Source organism: Fundulus heteroclitus, chromosome 4 (assembly GCF_011125445.2).
Source record: "Fundulus heteroclitus isolate FHET01 chromosome 4, MU-UCD_Fhet_4.1, whole genome shotgun sequence".
NCBI classification, from domain to species: domain Eukaryota; kingdom Metazoa; phylum Chordata; class Actinopteri; order Cyprinodontiformes; family Fundulidae; genus Fundulus; species Fundulus heteroclitus.
Genome location: NC_046364.1, coordinates 32,049,377 through 32,075,496, shown reverse-complemented (window position 1 = coordinate 32,075,496; position 26,120 = coordinate 32,049,377). Strand labels below are relative to the sequence as shown.

At 36.5% G+C, this 26,120-nt stretch overlaps 1 protein-coding gene across 1 annotated transcript in view; it reads right to left on the bottom strand.

Annotated features, from left to right (window-relative positions):
• Positions 1-7,434: 7,434 nt before the first annotated feature.
• Positions 7,435-26,120, bottom strand: part of LOC105919706 (CUB and sushi domain-containing protein 1) — a 201,299-nt gene continuing 182,613 nt past the window's right edge. The window contains exons 61-64 of the mRNA XM_036136395.1: positions 24,212-24,324; positions 17,984-18,071; positions 17,634-17,760; positions 7,435-13,405 (exon numbers count right to left, since the gene is read on the bottom strand). Coding sequence (XP_035992288.1) covers positions 13,246-13,405; positions 17,634-17,760; positions 17,984-18,071; positions 24,212-24,324 — 488 coding nt within the window. The 3' untranslated portion in view covers positions 7,435-13,245. The remainder of the gene's footprint in view (positions 13,406-17,633; positions 17,761-17,983; positions 18,072-24,211; positions 24,325-26,120) is intronic.

Sequence of the window (26,120 nt, the reverse complement as noted above, 5' to 3'; positions counted from 1 at the left end):
CTGTTACGCCTATCCATTGAAAAACCAAAAAATATGATAGGTAAAATTCACTTTACAGCAAATTATGGATCGGGAGATAAGGAGGAAGAAAAAAAGAAATTGGATGAAGATGAAAACGTAAGACTGTAATATACGGATTTTTGCTTGCTCAATAAGTCTTTGTAAAACTGCTGCCTCTTGTATGATTACATTGAAAAGAATAGACTACTAGAATACAATACTTGTTTTCTCAGAATATTATTTCAGATTTTATTAATTTTTTCCAGTATGACTCAAAGTGAGCTATTATTGTTACAGGTTAATTTTCTAATACAGAAGATTCATTATTTCTATTGTTTCCAACAAATTTACAGTAATTTTCACACTTGTTGACTTAAGAAGTTTGTTGTTTAACCATTACTTCTAACAACAAAGAGGAGACATTAAAATTCTAATTCTTTTTCAAGTAAATGGAGTATAGTTACAGTGTTTCACAACTAGGCCAAATGTCCCCTTTTTGCAAAAAAATATGGTCACACTAGTCTTATTATTAGCGGGCCTAAGCATCAACACCTGGGACAAACAGTCACCATCTTGTCTGTTTCTAAGGACTATACAGATATATGTTTGTGTAGGTTACTGAGAGGAGAGTAAGACAAATCACAGAAGAAACTGAATAAGTTCATATTCCAGGAGTAAAGTGACTTTTTACCTGTCATCATTGTGCTGATACCTACAGGTGAGTGGTTCACGGTGAATATTTTACCCATAACAAGGCAAAGCACAATGAAATTAACAATATTTAAATGGTTTTATCCTGATTTATTAACTACTACCAGATGCTCGAAGGAGGACTTCCGCAGGTCATTCTCCCAGCTGCTGTTAGAATTTATAATCTTTGCTGCTCACAACAGACTCATTAACTATTTACAACATGCTAATGGTGGCACAGGTTCTGACATGATCATGAATAGCTTACACTGTCTCTGAGATGCTAAGATACACTTGCACATGCTTTAGCTACCTCAAAGTGTTGCTGTACCACCATATTATTAATATGCATATTTCATATTGTTCCGTAAATAGGCTGGTGTTCTTTTTTCCTCACTGTTTGCCACTCTTAACTTATATATATATATAAGTTAAGAGTGGCAAATATTTAATATTTTTTGCCCAAGTATGCTGTATTATAAACAATTGTGCGATATTTACTCTGGTATTTAACTTTTTTGGCATTTTTGAAAAAGCTAATCCTCTGTTGCTTTAGTTTAAATTAGCTTGTTTTTTCACTACTGCAACCTGTGCGTAACTCTGTCTTTGCCACTGTCAGGCCCAAATTTCCCCATATCATATCTTTTATCTTCTCAGAGAGATCAAAACATTCACATGCATGTCCCCTCCAATGCAGAGGTGGCTGTGGCAAAAGAGGAAAAACACTGGTCCACTCATGCTTTTAGACTTTTATGACATCACTCAACTGTGGAGGAACACTTCCTTTCAAGGAGCGAATGATAAAAATGGGTTAATGCTACGTATTCTGAAACATAGATATTTTTTACCACTCTCTTTTGTTCTGTGTGTGCAGTTCAGTCCTTTTTCTCGTGTGGCTTGAGTGGATCCCAAACAGAAACATCCTTGATGTCTCTAAAGGCTGCAACATACTCCGAGAGAAGCGATAAATTTGTTCTCACTCCCCCAGAAAATTACGTCATTTTGTTCTTGCAGCCCTGCTGTGGGAGTCGTCGCTGCCGGTTCTCGACACGTTTGGGCATACATTTTTTTTTCTGGCTTGTTTAAAGTTAAAAAAGGGGAAATGTCTCATGCATTTGTCATAACTAAACACTCTCATCCTGTTTAACTCCGGTGGTTTTAAGTGGTCGAACATGCCGCTTCCACTCACTTGCAGCGCTTCCCCAATCCAAGCAGGGCAACGCTTGAATAGAAGAAATTGAGACAGCAACGCCGCCAACGAGACTGCACACCCTCAGTGTTCATAGTCTTTCCAAATAGCGCCAGAGGACACAATGAGCTATTTCTGTCTGTGTCCGTACCTTCAGCTCTCCGCATGACCCGTGGTTGTGCTTGGCTCCATCTGTACCCCCTTTCTCACTGTCTATTGATCCTCAACGATTGCAAATAATAACAAAGTTCAATATGGCCTGCTCCCTTCCTGCTGTATCTGCCATTGTGGTGTCCGTAAAATCTCCACAATCCTATTGTGGGATGTGCTACAGTGGAGGGAACTTACTAGGAGTTTGGCAGCTCAGCTTATCATAAAGTTCGAAAAGACAGAGCCAAAATTAACTTTTTCTTTTTCTTGCCAACCCAAGAACAAAAACTAATGTCTCGCTTCCAGTGAAGTATATAGTACGCTTTAAGCTAACCCAATATTAAAAATTTTCAATGACGAAAAGCAAGCAGCCAAAAATAAATAAACTCCACAGGCATCTGAGAGCACCTAAGAACAGTCTCTTTAAATGCAAAATTTGGCATTTCACAACCTACCCCCCTCCAGGTCGTGTTCCACTCCTCCCTGTTCGGCCATTTTATAGTATGCTGAAGGACAGTATAATGAATTGTGTGGGATAATACACCCAACAACCAAACATTCTGACTTAACCATACTGTATGTAGCTTTAGCATCCTTGAGCTTGGACTTACAAAATTGCAACAACAATATAAATATAAATTGGTCAAATTGCTAAGAAGGAAGTCCATGACCTTGTTTAACAGTTCCACAACAAATCCTGTGACGTAATTGTTAAAAAACATAAAAATAATAGGGAATAAGAAGAAAAAGTATGACCCAAACAGAATATAAATATATCTATTCACCACTTGGAGAGATTAAATTCAACTTAACTGCACTCCTAAAGAGTCCGAGTACTCAACAAAAAAAAGTGGATTTCGCATGATTAGTCCCCTTTAAATGCATACAAATTATGACTGGCATTTTTATTAAATTTTTCACATCATTCATTTTACAACCTTCAGAAAGTATCAGTTTTGTCAGCCGTGACGAGGCTGATTATCACAGTTTTTGGTATCACAAGTGGATGAATTTTAGCTTGGCCCGGTCACCATGGTAACTAAGATTTATAACATCCTATAGCACATTCTGATGCTGTATCCTTGATGCTGTAACCAATTTAATATAGGTCAGGTTATGAAATAAGATGTCAGTTAGTTTAAGGAAATCAAACACAAAAACTAAAATGGCTTATTTTAAAAATAAAAAATAAAGTACTTTAAGAGATAGCCTGCTAGATTTCAACATGTACTAAAACCATTTCTTTGGAACAGATGCCTCTTTTATAATGGATTGAACAAGTAGAACATTTTCATTACATTTTCAAAATATTTTTTAATGCTAATATAATGGCTCATCTCATCATGTCATTGTCCCAAACATTTTATTGCATAATTGGAAATTATTATTACATTGTTGGTGTCGTACAGTTGGTTCAAAGAGGTGTGAAATATTTCCAAACTAGAGATTCAAAATCTAGTTGGATGTTACTATAGTAACTTGCAACACTTGAGCACATATTTGTGCCTTCTTTTTATGTATCCGCCCAAGAGGAGTTGAGGTTGATACCAACATGCAGTTAGAAAGAAAAGATGTAAACTCAGATCAGTAGTAGGAAAGAGAACAACAGGACAGCCACTCAAAGAAAACTATAGAAGACAACTTGGGTTATTGTATAAAAAAACTTTATTTTCAAATAATATCTCGAAAATATCTGATAGATAGAAACAGTGAGTCTTAACTGTAGGCTGTGATGCTGCATTCACATACTTTTATCTAACTCTTTGCAACACTCCAACACTGTTATTCTCTCTTATGATTCTGTTGGAGGACAAAGCAATTTACCTGACTTTCAAGTGTTGTTTTACACGCTAAAAAGGGAGCATTCGAATCAGTTGTCAAATCTTTATGATACTAATTCCTAAATTTACCAGAGCTTAATATCCCAAACTGACGTTTTAAAGTAACAGTGTCTGATCTTTTTTATTATTTAAATATGAGGTCAATTTTTGAATGTAAAGGAACCAATTCATTTAACAAAATGTTGTGCCTCTGAAAGCCATTCTCTTTCAGTTATAATCTTTAGGCATTGCCACATAGGGCTGCTGTTACACAAGAACATTTTGGTTTAAAGTTGGAATAATTTTAAACCAATACTTCAATAAACTCCAACCATAAACATCTGCTGTCAAGTTTTCAAACATTTAAAAAAATGAAGTTTCAAGCATCAATTCTCAAAATATATGTGTGCAAAAAAATCACTGATATAAACTACTTTTTCATTATATTACCAGTAGTAAGAATACAGCTTTTAATGTTCAAATGAAACATTAAATTGAACCCCAGCCCTCCCCACCACGCTACAGAAGCAATGTTTTAGACTGAATATCTTCAGTCACAGGTGTGACTTGGAAAAAAGATTAATATAGTTCCAGCTCTCACAATCTTTTTTTGTTCCTGTGTAAAAGCAGCCATGATGGAAGAAAAATATCATATGAATGTTGATATTTGATACTCAGCTTCAACCATAGGATACATGGTGTATAACAGTAAAAACATTGACTTTAATGAACAAGATTTTATTTGTATACCTACATTGTTATTCATAAAAATTACAGCATGTTTAATAATCTGTTTTGATTTTTTTTTACAAATCTCTTCATAAAAAATAGATTTTTGTACAAAAATGTTTTTCTTTTCTTTTGCACCTACTTCAAGTTCAGCAGCACATAATAATGGTGGTGAGAGATGACAGGGGTGAAAATGGAGGCTTCACGATGCTAGACACAAAAAACATTTTTGATGACAGCGACTTTCGGTTAAGGACGTGCCATTTGTCAACTTATCTGTGTGCCACAGGGCACATCAAAATGAAGAATATTATTTAGGTATACCTTTAAAAGCATCAGCCACTTTCTCCATGTTAATGTGTTGCTGACAACAGATCTCTTTAGTTTGATTAGATTATTTTGTTTTGTACACTTAGTGTACAAACAGCCATGTGGTCAACGTATATTAGTTATAATTGCACAAATGAAAAATTAGGACTGCAATACAGCATAAGAAAATTGTCCAAACTGTTGGGGATATAATCAAACAAACAAGACCATCAACACAACAGGTATAGCACCTTGCAAAAGTATTCATACCCTTCAATTAATTTCATATTCTCAAAATCAAAGTAGCGCTCTACTGCAATTTGGAATGGACATTATGCATTGTCTGAAATACGTATTCTTCCCATTTCAGCAGGAAACCCTTAAATATAAAAATCTGTGAAATAAAATCAAGCTCCTCTGGCTCCTCCCAATTGCCATACTGCCATTTGCAGAAATACACAGCTCCTGCTGAGAAACAACCAATCAGTGCCAGGAGGAATGTCTTAGCAGTGTCAATCACACTCGTAAACGCGCTGCTCACACCTCCCGTCGTACAACATGTACCGTCTTTCAAGCTCAACTTTACCGGTTTGCTGCAGCTGTGGAGAAACAACCTAATACCACCGGATAACTGCCTTGAGTGACACCTGCTCAGAAAAGAAAGACAGGTCAACAGAAGAAGACCAAGGTTCTGCTGTGGGGAGGAGCTGTGGAGGGAGGGCAGGAGTGCAGCAGGGAGCAAGGAGGAGGGACCTGTATCGTGTGCTTGTTTTTTTCAGGCTAGGTCCACAGTTTTATAAGAACTCCCTGCTTCAGCTTTCAAAAACTTGCAGTTAGTTTTGCACTGAGAGGTGGTTCTATAAAGTATTCACTCGGAGGAACTGAATATATGTTGCAGACTAATCAGAATTTTATGTGTAATGTTTAAAATCATGTATCCATTTTTTTTTCCATTTCACATTTACTGTATGCACTACATTGTATCTTATACCATAAACTCCAAAAACATACAATGACATTTGTGGTTATAATGTGACAGAATGTGAAAACCTTTAATGGGTATGAATATTATGGCCCGGCATGACATAATCTGTTATGTCTTTAATGTAAAAAAACATGTCAAGAGGATCAAAACACACATGAAGGTATTTTTTTCCAAAGGAAATAAAATGAGCTCCAATCTTGAAATATTGACACTTATTTAAAGCGCAACTGTGGTCTTGGGCTAAACCCCACAGTTATATGACACACCTCAGGTGTCCATTCATTTAGTGCTATTAAATTTTTTATTAATTTTACATTAGAAATGGCAACTCTGTTGTATTCATTAAGTTTCAAATTGCACTAAGTTTAACAATTAAAACTACTTAAAATGTTCTTAAAACATCTTGAGTACTTGGCTATTTGTGTAACAAGCATTCAAAATGTTGTTTTGGTCAGATTTCATTAGAAGCTGATGTTTTGTGGTTGACTTTTGCAATTTACTGGACTCCTTTAACCTTAGGTAGCACATCTATGTCTCTACTCTTTTTCTAGGTCAAAACCTGGGCCTTGGTCAACCCTGAAAACTCTAAGCAGCTTTTCTCCACAGTTCATGGTCTCTTCCGACCACATACCACTTCAAGCTCAAACTCCACAGATGACCACTGCAATTAATTTCTGGACTTTCTTTGCACAAAAATCAACACAATTCGCTTTGCACTAAGCTCCTCATCCAATCTGCTCCACCAGACTTCTAAGCGACAGTCTGGTACGCTTCAACCCCTCTGTTTCTTCCTCCCTGTCTTCCAGCTGGAGATTACAAACATTATCAAGCCTTTGTGCAGTTAGTCCGCTGCACAAGTCCATTGAAAACGGCCATAATAAAGCCACTGCTGAAAGAAATCCACCCTAGATCCAGAGATTTTGACCAACCATCAACCCATAGCAAACCTCCACTTTCTTTTGAAGTTTCTGGAAAAGGTTGTAGGTGCAAAACTACATGACAACCTTAAAACTAAGCAACTTTTTGAAAATTAACAATCTGGTTTCCGGTCTTAACTAGGGATGCACCAATCCACATTTTTTCACTTCAGATTCCAATACCAGAATTTGGGTATCTGCCGATACTGATACTTTTTCGATACCAGAGCTCTTTTTTGCTTTAATGTTAATCTCATCATATTGTTGATTTTTTTAAGAGGCTGTAATAAACTCCTTTCAACCGCCAAGTATTATATGTATGAATGTAAGCATGTATCCCGAAATACAACTTGGGATAGGTGTAAACTCACAAAAGTAGTCAGAAAAATTGTGTTCACAGGAAAAATCCCATCCTGAAAACAAATGCAACTGTGGGGTTTCAAATTGACTGTATTTATGAAATCCCAGAGAGATGTCCATAAAGGGTAAACTTCCCTAAACTGACTCTCGGCAGATGGATGTAGTTTTGCCGAGCTCCACACATCCATCTGGAATCAGGATCGCCGGGTGAGATTTTCGTAGATGTGACGTATCAGAGAAGCATCTGTTTGGATTCAGACAACAATGGCGGCTCGCAGCGAGGAAGCAAGGGTAACCAGACGTCCCCGAATCCCCGTTTTGGATGACCTGTCCCCAGGAAAAGCTGTCCCCGGAAATGTCCCAATTTCGGTGTGTCATGATAGAGTAAAAAAACAACTAAGCAGCAAGAGGTATTTACCCTGTCCTGCCACTGTCCTGGTGTAGTAGAAGAGCTGAGCCGAACTCGCCTTCCCCGCCTCATCAACATAGCAGATCGGGCATAACAAACTAACTCCCTGACAGAGACTGTGCCCGCCCGCTTAGCAAAACCAGAGATGTCCCCGGTTTTCATTAGAGAAATCTGGTCACCTGGTAACATTGATGCTGCTATTTCAACAGTGTTGTCCAATCTACTGAATATAAATTCTTTAAAAGAACATCAGAGAGTGGCTTTGAAGGCTTTTATTAGTGGAAACAATGGCTTCTATGTTGGTTTCAATGTGAGTTGTTGAAGTAGCACGTCAGTAAAGATGATGGACAAGTGGTTTATCCAGTCATATGCAAGGATTTTTGATAAGGCCCCTCTTGCTGAAATACATCTCAAAATTGGAGCAATCCTAGATGGATGTGTGGATCTCTGTGGAATGAAATCCATCTGGCGAGAGTCAGGTTAAAATTTCCCTGCTGTTCAAGATTTTAACCTAACTATATTTTAATCACTTCTGACTTCTTTTTTTATCTACTTTAGTTTTGTCTTCTTTACCCTCTTAATTGTAGCAATTTGAGATATGTAAACCACATGTAAAGTGGAAAACAAAAAACAGATTATTATTATTATCTAACGCTCTCTGCCCCAAATCAAATTTAAAGGGTTGCTTCGGCACATAGAGTATACTGACAACAAATCATAGGCTTTCAAATGTTATAAACAATGCAATAGGGGAGTTACTATCAATGTTGAGTGTAAACATTTACAGTAACCTCATGATGATGATAGCTGTCACGTTTACCTTGTGTTTTGAATGACTCCAGGTGTGATTCCTGCCGCCTGAGCTACCAGAGACTCTGGAGACTTTCTGGCAGAAAACATTAAAGCACAGACGCAGCTTAAGGATCAGAAATAACCTCGGGTTGGATCAGAATACCAACGTAAAAAACTTTGGTATTGAAGCCCAATACTGATACTGGATCTGCCCCATCCCTAGTCTCTGCACAGCACCAAAACAGCACTGGTCAAAGTCAAGTATAACCTGATGATGGAAGTAGATACCGATTCACCCTTCATCCTCATCCTCCTTGATTTGTCTGCAGCTTCCGACACCATTGACCACACGTTCCTCATAAACCAGCTCCATCACATCATTGGAATAGTCACACTGTTCTAAAGTGGTTCATATTCTCACAAGCTCACAAGCTGGAAAGAATAAATGTCTTTGGAAAATCCAAATCCAGTAGTTACACTATCATCTGTGGAATTCCTCAGAGATAAGTCTTTTGTCCCAGTCCCATTTAAAAAATCATAACTTTTCTAATTTTATTTTCAGAGTCAGCAGTGATTTTTTTTTTTGTTATCAGAAACAAACTGTTTGGATGAACAAAAATAACTTTAATTGTAAATCCACCAGGGGTTTGAATAATTTGAACCTAACAGTATTGGGAACATTTTGTAAAGATGAAAATATATACTCAGTTAGAATGGCTCTTAGTGTTAACCCACAGTGGGATTTCTACAATCTCTTGATGTGTCTATGGTCTCACTTGCTTTTCTGTTCAGACTTCCGTCTCACTCGGGCACATCTTTAGAGGTAACTGGGCACACGTTCCATTTAGGAATGCACCAGGAAATCTGTTAGGGAACTGTGTTTTTATAACAAAATGAAGTCAAATGGCAAACGACATCCGTCACTACAGACCTGGTTATCAGGGGAAATATTGAAACGTTAGTGGGTGGAATATCCTGTTCTGACACTCAGAAAATTGAGCTCAGCGTGCTTTCAAGTGCGCTTATAGAAATATTATAAAGACTTGACAGTTGCGCAGGAAGCTCAGCATCTGTGCAAAATCACATTTTGCATTCTGCTGTAGTTTTGTGGGCATGGGGGATGCCAGATCTAACCTCTGTAGAGCAGTTACATTGTGACATGCCTGAATAAACAAAACAGTCTAAATTTTCTCTTTCAGGCACACTAGGAGATCAGATCCCTGTCTGTAATTATAAAACTAGACCTTTTAATACGGTTTTGGAAACCAACCTCTAATTTTCAGGCTCTATTATGCACTCTTGACTCCATAGGAAATCTACGCTGAATTAATCAAATCAATTAAAACCAGAAGCACAGAAAGCTCTCTAGCAATTAAAAAAAAGAAAGAAGAGATGTAGCTCATGGCTGGGAGCAGACACTCCACTGTTGTTTACAGATGTCTTATTTATTCCTGCATCAAAATACTGAATATGTCATCTACCTTGCTGAACTGTGCTGCTCTTCACCCCCCCCCCCCACCCCCTATCGTTGCATGACAATGGTTGTTTTACATAAAACAATAGCATGTATTTATGGTTTCAAACACAATCATTATTGTTTTTCTGCATTTTATGTGAAGCCTTCCGGTCTTGGACAAAGTCATTTTCCAGTAAATGAGCTGAAAACCACAGTTTTGACAATGTTCTCATGCAGACTTTTTGGATATATGGGTTCTTCAGAAAAATCAGCTACTTTCAATAAAACTGGCCTCTGCAAGAAATATTGCACATTAGGTAGAGAATATAATTTTGTCTGTTGGAAGCTCTCCTATTTGCATGTCCTTATTCTATGTACGCATGAACACAACTTTATGGGATGTTTTAGTAGATGTGCTGTGGATAGTGGTTACAAAAACATGGAAAACACTAAAGCGAAACACGAGGCTTTAAAGCAAATGGTGGATGTGTAAAAAATAATTTCAGAATGCTGTGTGTGAGGCATGAAACAAGCCCTGCAAACAACAATGGACAGACACTGAAAGCAGTTAAATCTGTTACCTAAACCAAGTGCAGCATCGTTCAAAAATATAAAAGTGTTTTGAGGAAACACTGCAAGAAATAACAAGCTTGGTGTTTGAAACTGATTAATTTTCTTGGGTCTTACAGACTTCTGGCTGTCAGAGCAACATTTTGACTTAAATTTCCCGGAAATAAGGGTGGGGCAAGTTTGCCTTCCTTAAGCTTGTGTATTTGTTACAGTGATATACCAGCATTTATAAAGAAGGATTTAATTCAGTTTCTGCTGATGAGGTATTTCATAAATTATATAATATTTTTGACAACCCTAAATGTGTGCATTTGGCCTTCCTTATGAACTTGTTTCACCACTGAACGCTTTTAAAACTAAAGACAAACTGTGCTCTCTGAAAAGGCAATTGAAACAAGACTGTGTGCACCATGTAAAGTGTTGAGAGGATGCACACAACAGTAGTGGAAAGAAATGTGAGACTTTTAAAGATAGTTACAGGAATAGCCATTCTGAAAGCTAATACTTGAAGTTGTCAACATTTTTTGGAAGAATGGCTAATTCAGTAAATTACTATTCTTTAGAAAGAGAACTGCAAATTATTGCAACTAGTTTTTAACAAGTGTGATGTTCTCTAGTTGTTTCTTCTACCAATTACACTGTAGCAAGTAAAAGCTTTCAGAAATAGCTAAAAATTGACATTTCCACTCTATTTCAGATTTTAACTTGAGTAGTGTTCCCATGACTCTGGTTGGCTAGCATGATTGGTATGAAATAAACACCTGCTAACAGAGAGTGAGAAATTTAAACGTGTATATACAAACACACTGTAACCCTGTATTTAGTCATATTGTCTTTTTTAAAGATAGAAGCTTTTGAGTTAAAATTATTTTTTTTATTCCAAATGACCCCTTTAGCAAACCCATTTCTGTCCCCAAAAACTCTCTTCATTCCCTTTACCTAAATGAAAGAAATAACAAAAAAATAAAAATAAAATAAAATAACACTAGTGCAAAATTTGTGCGATTCATATAAACTTTATATTTTAGCGTCCCCAGCAGCTATGGTTTGGGAAGTCCCAATGAGCCGCTGGGATTTTGAACATACGAGTCTGTTCATCAATATCTTCACTGAAGAAAAATGCCAGAAGAGACAATTAGAGACATCTTAATGTCTCTGTTCCCACTCTAACATGTTCATGTCTCTTTTATAGTTAGTTTGACAGACAACAGTGACTAACTGCACTTTTTTTTTTTGTCTTTGTCCCTTTGTCCAGTTGCTGTCAGTCAGCCAGTCTGTCTGCAAATCAGTTTATCCTATTTCGGATTTTGTGGCTGGAGAGTGCAGCGTAGAAAAGGAATCAGTCATCTCACGGCTGATAGTCCGGACCCGAGTTACAAGAGAACAAATCATTTCCTGGATTTGGGCACAGTTGATTGCTGCAGTTGACAATCCTGACAGCTTATTGCCTCCAGGTTTCCACTTGTTAAGTCACCAAGTACAGAATTGTGGCAAGTCCAGGAATACAAATGTTTGATTGTGTTTGACAAGCTTCTGGAAACCAGTCCACAGTCTGTGAAGACGGGGCAACACAATTCACTGGTTTTATGTTTCAACCCAGTCTGCCTTCTGCTACAATGGAACTCTGTGTAGGACTCATATTGTTATTCACTACCTTCTTGTTACATCTGGATGTGCTGAATAATCATATACCTTGGGATAACACTTGGTGTCGATTCAAAACCTTTGGAAAACATTGTTTAGAAAGGCTTGATTTGCCATGTTTTAGCCTATTCAGCTGCAGCGTACTATGGTGTTCTCATAAAAGGCATAAAAGTGTCATAAAGTATTGAAAGTTACAAGAACCCATTTAAGAAATGTCTGTCAACTAAACGTACCTAGCTTTGTGATTGTCCTGCTCGTCGTTCAGCTCTCTAAATAGGCTAAAACATTTTCAAACGTATCTACAACTCTCACCTTACCCTGCTTTGTTCACCAAACGTTGACCAGGTTAATATTACATTTCCTTTAAACCAAGTGGCCTGGTTGATCGTATCACTGCATTTGGTTTTTAAAGTAATGCAAATCTGTTGAACCCATATGAGGTGTAAGTGGTTCATTGTGTCCAATAGTTCAGTTCTGGCAAATCCAGAATGATGGAAGGCCAATGGGATGATTTTGGTCCAGCACCAGTTGTTAACTCAGGTTACATACAGGATCCGTCTAAGGTCTGCAAGGGTATGTGAGGCTGACTAGTTTATGTGCTTCCCCTGAGGGTGAAATCTCACGTTGGTCAAACCCATATCTGGCCTGCAGCAGGGGAGTTCATAAGCCTATATGTGCAAATTTGACATAGAAGTGTGGGCTGATATTGGAAATAACTGCTTCTCATTTATAGTCAGTATTAAAGAGCTATATGACCCTCACTCCAGAGCCTTTTCCACAAGGAAGTAAGGGCAACCTTTTAAAAGTTGAAACTTGATGAGCATGCTCTTAGCGGCAGTTCAACTAATTATACCATCTGTACATGCCTGAAATACAACAGTGCCTAAAAACAACTGTAATTGAAGCAGTAATCTCCTGACATCAGCCTTTATGTCATTTGATGAAGTCATGGTTTACTGCCTTTTCTTCTTGGTGTCAGCTATCTTTTTTGTCTTTCTCCCTCAGACCAGAGCTGAGTAATGCCGTCATACTGGAAGGAAGTGGAGTGGAGCTGCATTACTGTGAAGATTATGCTGGCAGGGCACCAGCATGTTACACAAAGGCTGCTCATGGTGACAAGTCCAGATATTAGGTTTGTTCTCTTTCTCATTTAGTTACACCACTCAGCAGACTGCCACATGGAGGTGGCATGAACCACTTTACAGGAGGCGACAGGTTTGCCGGACTACACCACAGTGCAGACTGTGTTCAGGGTGGTATCAAATCGAACTGCCTTAGCCTCTGTGGGCTTCATGTTGGTGTCATACATTGGATTTTCAAATGATGCCTGACCATTGGAGCTCTCATGGCCCACGTAGCCATTGAATTGGACCTTTGGACGGGTCCTAAAGAAAATAAGAGAAGCAACATTGCATTACCAACACTTTATCTGTCAATGTAAGTTATATACACGTAGAATATGTTGAAAAAGAAAGCATTGGGAAACAAAAGGGTAACAAGCATTTAAAACATACAATCACGCATTCACTGCATAGTATTGAATTTTAGTAATTTGACCATGCTTTACGTTCTCATTCCTTGTAATATATATAATCTAAATTTGTATTGTAAAACATTATAGGCTTAGTGGCTACCCAATGAACAAATTTCAGACAATGCATCCAAACAGTTCCATAGATAAGGGGAACAATTGTACAGTAAATATTTGTTTTTTATGACGTTGAAAATTGTTTCAACAATAATTTAGATTAAAATGTGTGTTGTTATGGTACATGTCCATTTATACTTACTACTATTCTCTCAGTGTTTGGTTCCCAAGTAAGCTGAAATACAGATTTTTCTTCCTCATATTATGACTGCAATATCATGACTGTAAGCATGTTGAAAGTCATTCATACTGAATCAAATTAATTGATCTTGAAGTTTTACCTCATCCTTTCTGGGTGTCTAAACTTAGCCCACTTTTAAAACTGAACATTTAACTTGGTTTATACAAGGGCTAGATATAGATGTAGCATTGAGTTATGTTAAAGTGAAGTCTACATGCAGCCTTAACATCGAAATCAAATCTACTGCTAACTGGGGATATAGATTTGTAAAATTATTGCAAAGGTTGGAATGTGATTTAAAAATGAGGAGAAGGGTTTTAGTTGGGTAAGTGAAATCAGTATGTCTGTTGTATTGTTAATGCTAGTAGATGTTAGTCTAGTCTTTAATGTTAAAGTGTCAACGATTGAATTGCAAAATGTTCTATGGCCAATGCATAAGAACCCAGGTCACGTTTAAGTAACTTGCTCACATTAACCAGGGTTGCTCTAATGATTGCATGCTATAGTTACTGTGTTGACTTGCACTGCACTCCTTCAATTTCACAGGAGTTCACAGGGATATACATTAGTTCAGGAATAACCAGACAATCCAATGCCCCATAGCCAGTCTCAAATGAGGGACATAGGTTTAAAAGTATAACTCATAGCTTTCTCCCATAAAAAACAATTCTAGAAATCTCAGAAATAACAAGTAAATTTAATCAACGTTCCTGTCAGACACATTTTTAAACAAGCTGATTTAGAGCGATGATTTTTATTTTAGATTAAAGAAGGTACAAGTAAAAATTTAAGATATTGCAAGGGGAAATTGTCGAAGCAATGACAAAATATACCACAGTTAAATAGTTTATATGAGCTTGAAATTTGCGATGGTTGTAGTTTGAAATGCAAACATATTTTTAAATCAATCAGCATGCCTTAATGGGGATTTTTCAAAGATTTTATACGGAGGTCTAACTGAACATATAACAGACAAATACACTTTCCTGATTTATCTGTTTGTCGGAGATTACATTTTTAGATAATCAGTTCCCTATAATCCAGTTAGATTTAATCACTTAGTTCTACACCCTGTGGAACTATTTGCAGCGAGGAGTGCTGCCGCTGTTTGATTCTGACCTCATTAAGAGTGTGTGTGTGTGTGTGTGTGTGTGTGTGTATGTGTGTGTGTGTGTGTGTGTGTGTGTGTGTGTGTGTGAGCAGTGGTGGAAATCCAACCCTGGGGAGCCACTAAGCCCACCCTACATGTTCAAGCCATTACTTTACAAAACTGCACACATCAACACCCAGCGTGGACCGCCCTGCATGGCAGTAGCCTGAATCACTGCGCCGGCCATGGCTGTAGGTGCAAAACTTTCATTTTATCAGGAGAATGAAAAATGGCATACATAATTGCTTTGGCATTATTGTAGATACTATATAGACAAATGGGTCATAGCAGGAAAAAACTGCAGTCCACACACACATACAAACCCCTTACTTTCTCATTAAGTAACCACTTTCGATCAGCATATGAAGTATTCATTTTTATTTCAGTTGGCTTACCATTGTAATGGTGCAGATGCTAAAACAAATTAAAACTATAAATGAATGCAAGGCTTCATACTGGATACAGAATTAGCAAGCTTTTGAATGCACGAGTGTATCAAAGCATAAGGGTAAACTGATTAATTTACAATTTAAAGATTTTCCTTGATGACATCATGCTGACAGAAAGATGACAATGAGATCAAAGAAAAAAAAAGTATTTCAAAAAGCTTTTAATGGTTGCTGTTTGCACACAGTAGGGCTGCACTGCTTTAAAGAAAAACTTGACATTATTTGTTCCTGTTCTTTTCTGAGTAAAAACATTGTTCCAGTTGCATTTAGCTGATGGAAGGAGTCCCAATATTCTTTCTTTAGCTTTAATACAATGAAAACAATGAAAGTCACATTAATCTGAATTCCTGTTTAATTGTGCAGCCTTACTAAACAGCATGAAGAACAGTTTGCAAACTAAAAACAAGGGATGGGAAATTTGACGGAGGATGTGGCGGCGGGCGGAGGTCTGGTTGCTGTTACAGCCAGACGGATGACAGGTGCCAGTCTTACCTGCCGCCAGGCCCCCAGGTGTTTTTTGGTCTCTCATTGTCATCTGTGTCAGCAGACAATGTCCTGCATACAACCATCAGCTTTAATGTACATCAGTTTGAACTGCAGACTCCAACTGGCACAAATGTGTAAAACAAAGACTCAGTAGTTTCAATCATGTATAAATGTGCAACTGAAAATACAGGTGCACCTTAATATAGTATATAACAAGTATATAATTTATCTCAATAATTCAATTTAAAAAAGATACTCCTATATTTCAAATAGTATATGAAATAAAACCAATAAAACATATGTTAAAAAGAGTAATGTAAACTATGGTGCTCAGCAGGCAGTCCTTGACACTACCCACAAGGAGGGTGAGCCATAAGAGTATAGTGCTAAAAAAGTTGTCTGTTCACAGAGTGCTGCCTCTTTGTATTTTTAAGGGAAAGTTGGGTGGGAGGAAAAAAGAAAAGTAGACAAAGAAGCCTAAGGAACAGGTGTACTAAAGCCTTAAGAGAACTTTGAGGGAAAGCCCATTCAAGAATTTGGGAGACATGAATGATTTGTTGAGATCAGGTGGTGTCAGAATTCCCTTTCACAAAACACTTAAAGGCATAATTAAGGCACCATTTAGCCATCAACATGTGTTTTGTGAAAAGACTGATGTGGCAAGGGAGGTTGAAATCTCATTACAGCATTAGTTGACTTATATAAGTTCATACCAGGTCAAGGGAGTGATGTAGTGATGACATATGGTTTGTGACTCAAATCATTTCAGATGACAAGAGTAGGAATGTGAGGCATGTTATTGTATTTTTTAAGCATTTTTCAACAACAGGATCAGAATACTGAGTTTGTCTGTTGAAAACAGTACTGGGAGATATCCAACTCATATTTAATGGACTTACTTCTAAGTAGGCCAAAGGTTTTGTATTAAAATTACTTGTTTACTGATCTTATTTAAAATTCTAATTTTGGGTTTTCATAGGGTATAAGCCAAGATCGTCAACATTGCTGGAAAAAAAGAAAATAAATATATCACTATTCTTGAAAAGATTATATTTTCAAGTTTCACTTTTTGAATTAATTTACTAAAATAAATTAACAATTTGATTATATAATTTATGAAGATGTACTTCTATATAGTTGACAGTAATGTAAAGCAAGTCTGATGTGCTCAGAAATTATGATTCTATCTGAATTGTACAGCTTCTACTCAAAACAAAGATTCAATTTTTTTTGATAATTTAAATACTCCTGAATTTTTCCAGAATTTATATGTATCAATGTTTTCCTTTGGATCAAACACATGTGTTTGAAAATCCTTAACGCATTGATATGAACATACCCTTACTTACAACTTTAAAAGGAAACAATAATAATAAATTATTTTGACTAAATTTCAAAACTATATCCAGTCTTTTGTTTAAAAATGGTCAGTTTCTATAAACTATACAATAATAGGAGAGCCACGAAAAAGCTATAAAAGAAAAGCACAATGTAGCTGTAAATTAAAAAATAAGACGGAACCCAAGAATGAATGAGTAAATTAAAAACTAAAAATATTTTCATAGAAACAGGCTCAGGAATCACATCCAGCACTTTTGGCAGGTGTTTACAGAAGTAGAGGACAAACAGCTGTTTTGTATTCTGCTCTGCTGCTTGTCTGTTTTTTTTCTGAAGGATTGACATTGAGAGTATAGCTTACCTGTGCTTGTAGAGGTAGAAGGCAAACCCAGAGAGGATGAGGGCAAAGAAGGGAACTAAAATGGCTGCTGCCACAGAGCTGCTGTTGGTGTACGGGTTTGATGGATTCATCGCTGTGGTTACAGGACCTAGAGTCACATAGAGATAAACCAATACATACATTACATGTGTTCCTAAACACTTGATTCAGAACATGCTTCATAACATTTCTGTTCAGTATAGTCCTGTTGGTAGGTTTGTTCTTAATTGAATGTATCCCAGTCTACAAAATCTTAAATAAGTTACTTTGAGTCCTCGTTTGCTTGCATGGTGTTAAGAAAAAATTCTGTTGTTGCGGCCAAGCAGACCCACCTTGCCTCGTCAGAGAGAACTTGCCAAAATCTTTACTGTGAATGTGTCCCTGGTAGACAAAGGTCTTCTGGTCAGACTCTGCTGTGACCTGAAAAGGAAGGCAGGGTTCAGATCATAGTAAAATGTGTTAAAAACATAAAAAAAAAAAAAACATATACCAAATACAGGATTATTTGCTTTCTCAATCTGTGGAGGCTGTTTTTAATAACAGTACAATAATGTTCTTCTAATGTTGTACATTTGCCCTTAGTGTAAAGTTTCTTATATATATATATATATATATATATATATATATATATATATATATATATATATATATATATATATATATATATATATATATATATATATTACCTTTGTGTGTATTTAAATGCGTCCATTTATCATTCACTTTGCTACTGGTGCACCTGAATTTCCCCACTATGGGACTATAAAGGAGATTTCTATTCTCGTCTATTAAATTAGAATAGAGTGGTTTAGTATTACATTTTCAAACCTGAAGCAACTCTACATACGTGTGAGTTTTAAAAGGCTGGTGAGCGAGTGGTTTGAAAAGAAACATATTGGACAGACGGGTAAATTAATTTTAAAATGTGTTCAAATATGTGTTAAAAAACAATCTAATCACTCTAATAATACAGTTTATACACCTTATATGTATAAAAAGGCAGTTTAATATTGATTTTTATGTTTTACAGTTGTAACACACTAACAACATATATGTTTCCCATCGCTCTTAACTTACAGTAAAGGTTTCCTGTTTTAGGTTTTTTAGGATTACAATATATCATTTTTATATGCTTAGTTTAAGAATAACAAGACAAGTGTTTCTTTATAATTGTGTTCAAATCCAGAAGCTAACATTAAATAACATTCCTGTGTCTTTTAACTGTTTCAGACGGTTAAGCTGTAATGAAGATGATGATAAGATTTGAGTTAAATTAAGGCACACCTGTAGATGTCTTTTAGGGCACAAGTCAACCAATCAGCTTTCTGGTTTAAAATAATGAAACAATCTAAATAAGTCACCCAAGATACCAGAAAGCAAAACTGTGGGTCTTCAGAAGTCTGTTTCATCGTTAGATGTAATTTCCAGATGCCTAAAGATGGCAAGTTAATCAATTCAAACAATTATAATCAAGTATAAACAGCATGGGAATGTCCAGCCCTCGTACAGGTCTGTAAACAGATGGGTTCTGTGTCTCCTAGATGAATGTGTTTTGGTATGAAATGTACATAATACCCCAGAACAAAAACAAAAGACCATGTGAAGATGCTGGTTGAAGATGGTAGGAACGTGTTGTTATTTACAGTGAAATATGTCCCATACCAACATGGGCTGAAAAGCCACTGAGATAGGAAGAAGACATTCCTCCATAAGTGACATAATGGGCCAAAATACCAGCAAAACCATCAGAAGAGCCCCCAAAACATTTAACCCAGGTCATACAAATCATTAGAAAATTCTACTAAATACTAAGAATGTATGCGAAACTATGAACAAAGTAAAGAAAACATCTTTAAAATATCTTCCTCTCATTATTCTGGCATTTAGCAAATTCAGATAATATTACCTAATTCACCTAAAACAGGAAACATATTTTGTGCATGTTGTCAAGCATTATAGATTGAGCTACTTGTTTCTGCTTGGGCTTAAATAATTGAAAATAAATATATAATTCCACCCTTATGAGTCCTTTCTTCCCATGATCTGTTTTGGTAATAAAAATGTAAAACAACAACAAAAGCCTTGACATTCTAAATTAAAAACTGTTGTTCTCCAAAAAAGTCATTCATAGTATGGTTTCAACTTCACTTTCCTCTTAACTTTTCATCTGCTCCCACCCCTTCCTATAGCCACTCTAAAGCATCCAGCTACCTAGCTTCAATTATCACCAATGAAAATCTAACTTTCTGTTTTTCTTTCCTTGGTATCAGGTAAATAGAAAGTTACTTTGAATGAGTGATTACATCCAAACACTAAATACAGATAAGACAATATATGTAAACCACAGAAAATGTATAAAGGTACAAAGTTAAATGTCACAATAACTCAATAATAACTGAGACCCAAGTTTGAGGCGTGCAGAGTTACATGCCGGAACAATTGCTTGGTGAGAAGATTAAGTTCCTGGAAGTCTCGCCAGCATGCCTGGGCCACTCATGGTGACAAGAAGGTACATTCAATCATTAACTGCTGCCTCTATGACAGAAAGGCAATTGCTCTCTCCACAGCAACCAGTAAAGTGAGAATTTAGAATCCCCCCCCCATTTTTTGTCATCACAAAGAAGTGTAATACTACTCAGCAGTCATATTTCATCAAGAAATGCAATGTCCTGTGATGGACTGATGACTGGTCCAGGGTGCACCCCGCCTCTCACCCAACAACCACCAGCCGCCCCATCCCGATCCCCCCGCCCCCACCAACCTTCTGCCTACAACCCTACACGGACAATAGAAGGATGGATGGATGAAATGTAATGCCTTAGCTTCACAAAATGAAATTGCACCTATTTTTCTACTCTGATTGTCAGGTGTGCGCACAGACATTTTGGTTAGAACAGGGGTATATATATATATATATATATATATATAAATAATTTACTTTTAGTTTTCTTATTGCAATCAATAGATGTCTGATCAGATAGGGCAACTCAAATCATCAGAGTTAATTAATAAAAAGATAACACACAAATTTAGAGTGAACATGGCCTTATTTTGCATGATTTTAAAATCCACACAATATTTTAAATAATCCTCAAAAACATTCTAACTTGTTAGAATCTGCTCTGATTAAATCAAGTAAAAGAAAGCATCTGATATTCTCTATAAAATAAAATGTTAACAGAAGCCATATTACTGTATTCTGCTGATAAAAATCCAACAGCTAAGTAACATTTTCAAATGTATTCATATTTTTTGTATACTGCTCTACAACATAGATTAGTCAGCCTTCTACAAACATTAGTTTGTAATATCAATATCCAGGCAAAATGATTTCTTAACTGTTGAAGTATATAAGTGTTTGCACGAAAAGAACTCCTTGACTTAAGGTGACTTTCTTTCTACACAAAACACAGTTTTGACCAGAATGCTGTAATTATAAAATATTGTGTGTTTGTTTCTATTTCAACACATTATTGTGAGAGCTACTTGACATTATCCCACATAATGTTTGTGGACAAGCTTTTTTTCCTTCAGGCTTTCACATCAAAATAATTAAAATTGTAAATAAAACCAAACCAGTGAACTGGTCTGATTTGTAAAACTTTAAATTCTCTGCCTGTCTGTCTGCTGCATTGGTCTGTATTTCTCGTCCTCTCTCTCGTCATTAAATGCCACAAACGTCAGTAAAAAGCTGTACAACAGTGTCATATTGTGGATTCCATGAGTACAAAACTTGTAAGCTATGCGTTATGCATGGATGCTCTTTGTATTAAAAGGTGAGCATTTTCAGCAGGTGTGATGCCCCCTTTTTTTCTAGGGAAATCTAAGACCAGAACCCCCGTAATGCTCTCACCAGCGCTAAGATGTTTAGTTCTGTGGATGTTGGGGATTCCACAAACAATGATATTACCAGTCTTTCTAATGTTACGGATCAGAGGATAAGTGTGATTGCTGCAGCGGTTTGGCTGGTGGACGGGGAGTGTAGTGAGGACGAAGGGTGGGGGGTTGGGCACGCCATGGATCAGGCTGGTGCACAATTCTCACAAGAACCCAAATAAATGCCCACCAAATATCAAAACCGATTGTGGGGCGGGGGGGAATTTTTTATTTCAGTATTGATGAATGACGAAAAAATGGGCTTCAGCTGAAAGAGCCCTTTTTTAATCATGGCAAAAGGCCAAGTACTCGAGCACCACTGTGGGTCTATATGTGCCGATGCCAGCTGAGGCATTACATGAACACACATACTTAGACTTAGACAACTTTATTTGTCATTCGGTATGCACAAAGTGCGTACAGAATGAAATTTTGTTTCGTACAGCTTTTGTAAATCGCAGTAGAAGTTAAATTACAGTTTTAGGTGCGGCAGAGATTTAGAGTAAACAGTAGATTTTAAAAGGCCACAGAGAGAAGTACACTGATTATGTAAAATTTGAAACATTTGCAAATCATATATGTGATCAAGAAGCTTCAAACAACTAATTTAATATAATTGCAGAAAAAAAAAATATTGCAGAAACCTTACTGTCCCTCTTTGGGTTATGAATAGGCATATGGAGGACTTGTTGTCATACGTGTGGCCATATTTGACATTTTGTGGACAATATGATTGGAGTTGTGAAGTTATCTCCGACATATACAATTATGCAATAACCATTTATTTATTACAAACTAATGACACTATTACCATTGGTTGGACATAGCTGTTGCTTTGTTGTCTTTGTTTTTATAGCGTTTGGTGGGTAAGTGAATGCCTATACTGAGGTCTGTGAATTGAACATTCAATTCAAATATATACCCTTCTGTTTTTATTTTCAGTCTTTCACTTTGAGGCTGTTACGTTTACATTTCCCCACTGTGGGACAGTAAAGGATATTTATATTCTTCTATAGTAATTTCATTACCAGCTAAGCTTTACCATCTTTTGAAGATGGCTCTGTGGGTAATGTGGAAGTGAGCTGTTCCTGAGACGAAGCTGAGCAATGTGTCCAAACCCAAAGGGGGAAATGAATCTTAATCTAGGGGATTTGAATTGAACTGGAATGTGTTTAATTGGTTTCTTAACATGATCACATCACTAGAACACATTAACTGCATGAAGGTTCATGTGTTGTTGTTGTTTTCCTTTTTGTAACAATGCAAAGCTGATTCTCTTTCCTATTTTGATGATAGCTGGCTCAGAATAATAAGAACTGATTACACAAGCATTTAAACTAAAATCACAGTTTCAGAGAGAAGAAGAAGAATGGGACCCAGTATATCATAATTTCATGAATGGTAAGCGAAACAAACACATACGAATCATCACACATACAAAATTAGGTTCACCCTAACGACAAACCATCCGACATTCAAGCTGAGCACCGTGGAGTGTGCAGTCTAGAGAAGAAAGGAGGCTGAGAGCTTATTAAAGGAGGGAAGAAAACTACAATTTCACACAATACGAGACAGCAGAGGAGCGACAGCTCCTCAAGTTATGATACAAAGTCAGCCCAAACCATTCGGAAAGGTGTAACTGTAACAAACGTTATTCATTTCACCGACATATTTCAGTGTTTACTTCCTCAGAAACTCCAGTCAGGATTAGAACCTGGAGAGCTACACCATTATTTCACAAAAAAAGAGAATTACAATTGTTTTAACTTATTCAATTATTGAAGCCTGTGTGACGTGTCGCAAAGTGTACCTTCTCAGTGTCATACTAAAAACTGGTTAATGTTAAACAATCCTCCACATGTGATTATTTTGATGTGTTTTCACACAGCTAAAAATCTTGAAACAAAAGACTTTGATGAGAGTGTTTCCTCCCCTTCTCCACAAACAGCTGATAGCAGATGTCCCTGTTTTATTTAATTACTTTTCCCCACTAATGTAAGCAGACTTTATTATTTTAATTAAATGCATGATAATCAACATGAGTAACTGCGTTTAGATTTGCTGTTTGCAAACAAAAATTCCAATGACTCCTGATGTATAATTTACAGATAATTGCAAATATGAGTTGTAGAGGACTTTAAACTGAGAGATAACCAAATGTACTATGGATACTCCTCCTGTGAGAAATGTCAATCAGCCTCCCATCACAAAGCTTAATTTATACTACAGGGTTTTCTGGATATTCTGATTTGTTCCTTGTTCCTGGGGTGGAAATGACAGGGGTCAAAGAATACCAACAGAAAACAACCCTGGTCCCTGGAAAAGTTACTTACACTGGAAATAAACTTTATGGTAAATTGAGAATACCAACCTTAGGCAGAATAAGCAACCTTACAGACTAACACCGGGATCTATAATGCAATAGTAAATATCTTTTTAAGCAAATAACAGGCGACAACAATCCTAACAATCACTTGGAGGATCTCAATGTTCCTGCAACCTCCTTACAGTCTGAAACTTTTGTCTATTTTTCTTCTTAAATTGAAATCAAACACCTTCAAAAATAACACAGTAAGTGCTGTAACCTTCTAATCAGACTTTCACTTTGAAAAACCTAACTTATTATAGTGCTACATTTGATGGATGTCATGTGTGTGTCTTTGATAAAAGAAGCATTTGCTTACATATCCATCCATGGCCCAGTTGTCATTTTTAAACTTGCTGTAGTAATACTCTGTTGGCCCCTTCACCTGGTAGACCTTCAGCAGAAGCTGGTTTTCCTCTGACTTATAGGTACCTATGAAGACAGAAGTGGAGATTCAGATTGTTGAGATTCAGATTGAAAACAGCTTCACTAATCTTGAATCTTGCAAAAATAAAAGCCACATTATCTTCTGATTTTTGTTGAAACTTGTCAAAACAGAGGAGTTTGCCAGGAGAGGCAAATGCAGATAGGCAGGCAGGTGGTAGGCAAACAGATTTGCTCGTGACAGACAGAGAAAAGGAGCCACCTTGACATTTGAAATGATCATTCTCTCTTTACCTCAAAAAGCACAGAATGCAATATGAGAGGAAAACATGACATTTAGCCTTCAGCTACATGTCTCTGTGTAAATACAGTGTAAACACAAAATGCTGCTGATTGTCAACATGACAGGACAAGTACAGCTAATTTATAAGAAAACCCACCATAACCCATATTTGTAGACCTTGACTTGTAAATAAACACCTGAAAAGACATATTTCTCTCTTTTGTTACATGATAATTTTGAGAAATTTGAGTACTTTAAAAAAAAAAACACGAGTAAATTGTTTTCCTCAGAACCATAAAGAAATTTTTTTCTCAGAACAAAGCCATTTTTGTATCCACACCTATGCCAGAGGGCTCAAACCCAAAGTATAATCTGTGAAATTTGAGCTCACATTGTGTGCTGTTGGAAAGTAATGTGATAAGAGTTAGTCTTTATTTATAAGATTGTTGCTTGCTTTTATTTTGCTTTGTTAGTTTATCTGCAGGCCCACATAAAAATACTAAACTGAGCATGGAAAAGTCTTAAATAACAAATACATTCTTTATATTTTGCTTACAGACTTCTATGTAATCTTTCAAAGAAGTGTCAGAGCAAAAAAACTACCCAAAACAGATGAACAGGATCACATATTTTATGGATCAATAAAAAAACCAGGAAATGCCTGACAAATGAGCCAAGGAAAGCATTATTCTTTAAGAGATAATCTACTTGCATGGCATGTTTTTAACTAATAGCTCTATGGCAATCCCTCTGTTGTTTCCATTCCATCCCAGTGCCATTTTATTTCAGTTGAATTGGTACTTTTCATAGATATAACTAATTAAAGAAGAATAAACCGAGTCTTTGTGTGTGGCTGCAAGTAAAAGAGTTTTTCTAACTTAAAAGAGGGTCTTTGTTACATGTTGACAAAACAATGGTTAATCCCTTAAGTTTAGGTTAGTCTTTGAAGGATTTATACTTCAGAGTTAGCTAAATGGCTTAACCAAAAGTAAAAAATCTGAAAATGTTTAGGTGCGACCCAGGAGATGAGGTAACCATAAACATGTAAAACAAAATTAATGAATTAGAAAAGGATCTTTAGAAGCTAAAAATACTTGTTGATTAAAGCCAACCTTGAAAAGTTACAAGAAAATATGTCTGCTTATAATTAAAACACAAACAATATGGGATGACTCAAGACTTTTGCACAGCACTAAGGAAAACTCCCTATTTTAACAGCTATAATTACTAAGTGACTGTCACCTACATTGTTGTTCCCAACAATCAAAATTAGATTTATTTATACCCTTGGGGATTTAAGCAATTTAGACTTTAGAGGTCACTTCGTGTCATCCTTTTCGTGATTTAGCTACTTAATTACACTGGAACGGTAATTGCTCTAAAATTATCATCTGATGTTTAGTTTTGACTTTACTTTTGTATTTTCTGTGTTTAAAGCTTTTGTATGAATTCCAAAACATATAACCGGACTTCTTCCTTATTTTTCAGCTTTCTTTTACCTGCAGTGAAAATGAAACAACCACATACCACTGAAACTGTATTCATGAATGCTCTGTGCAAT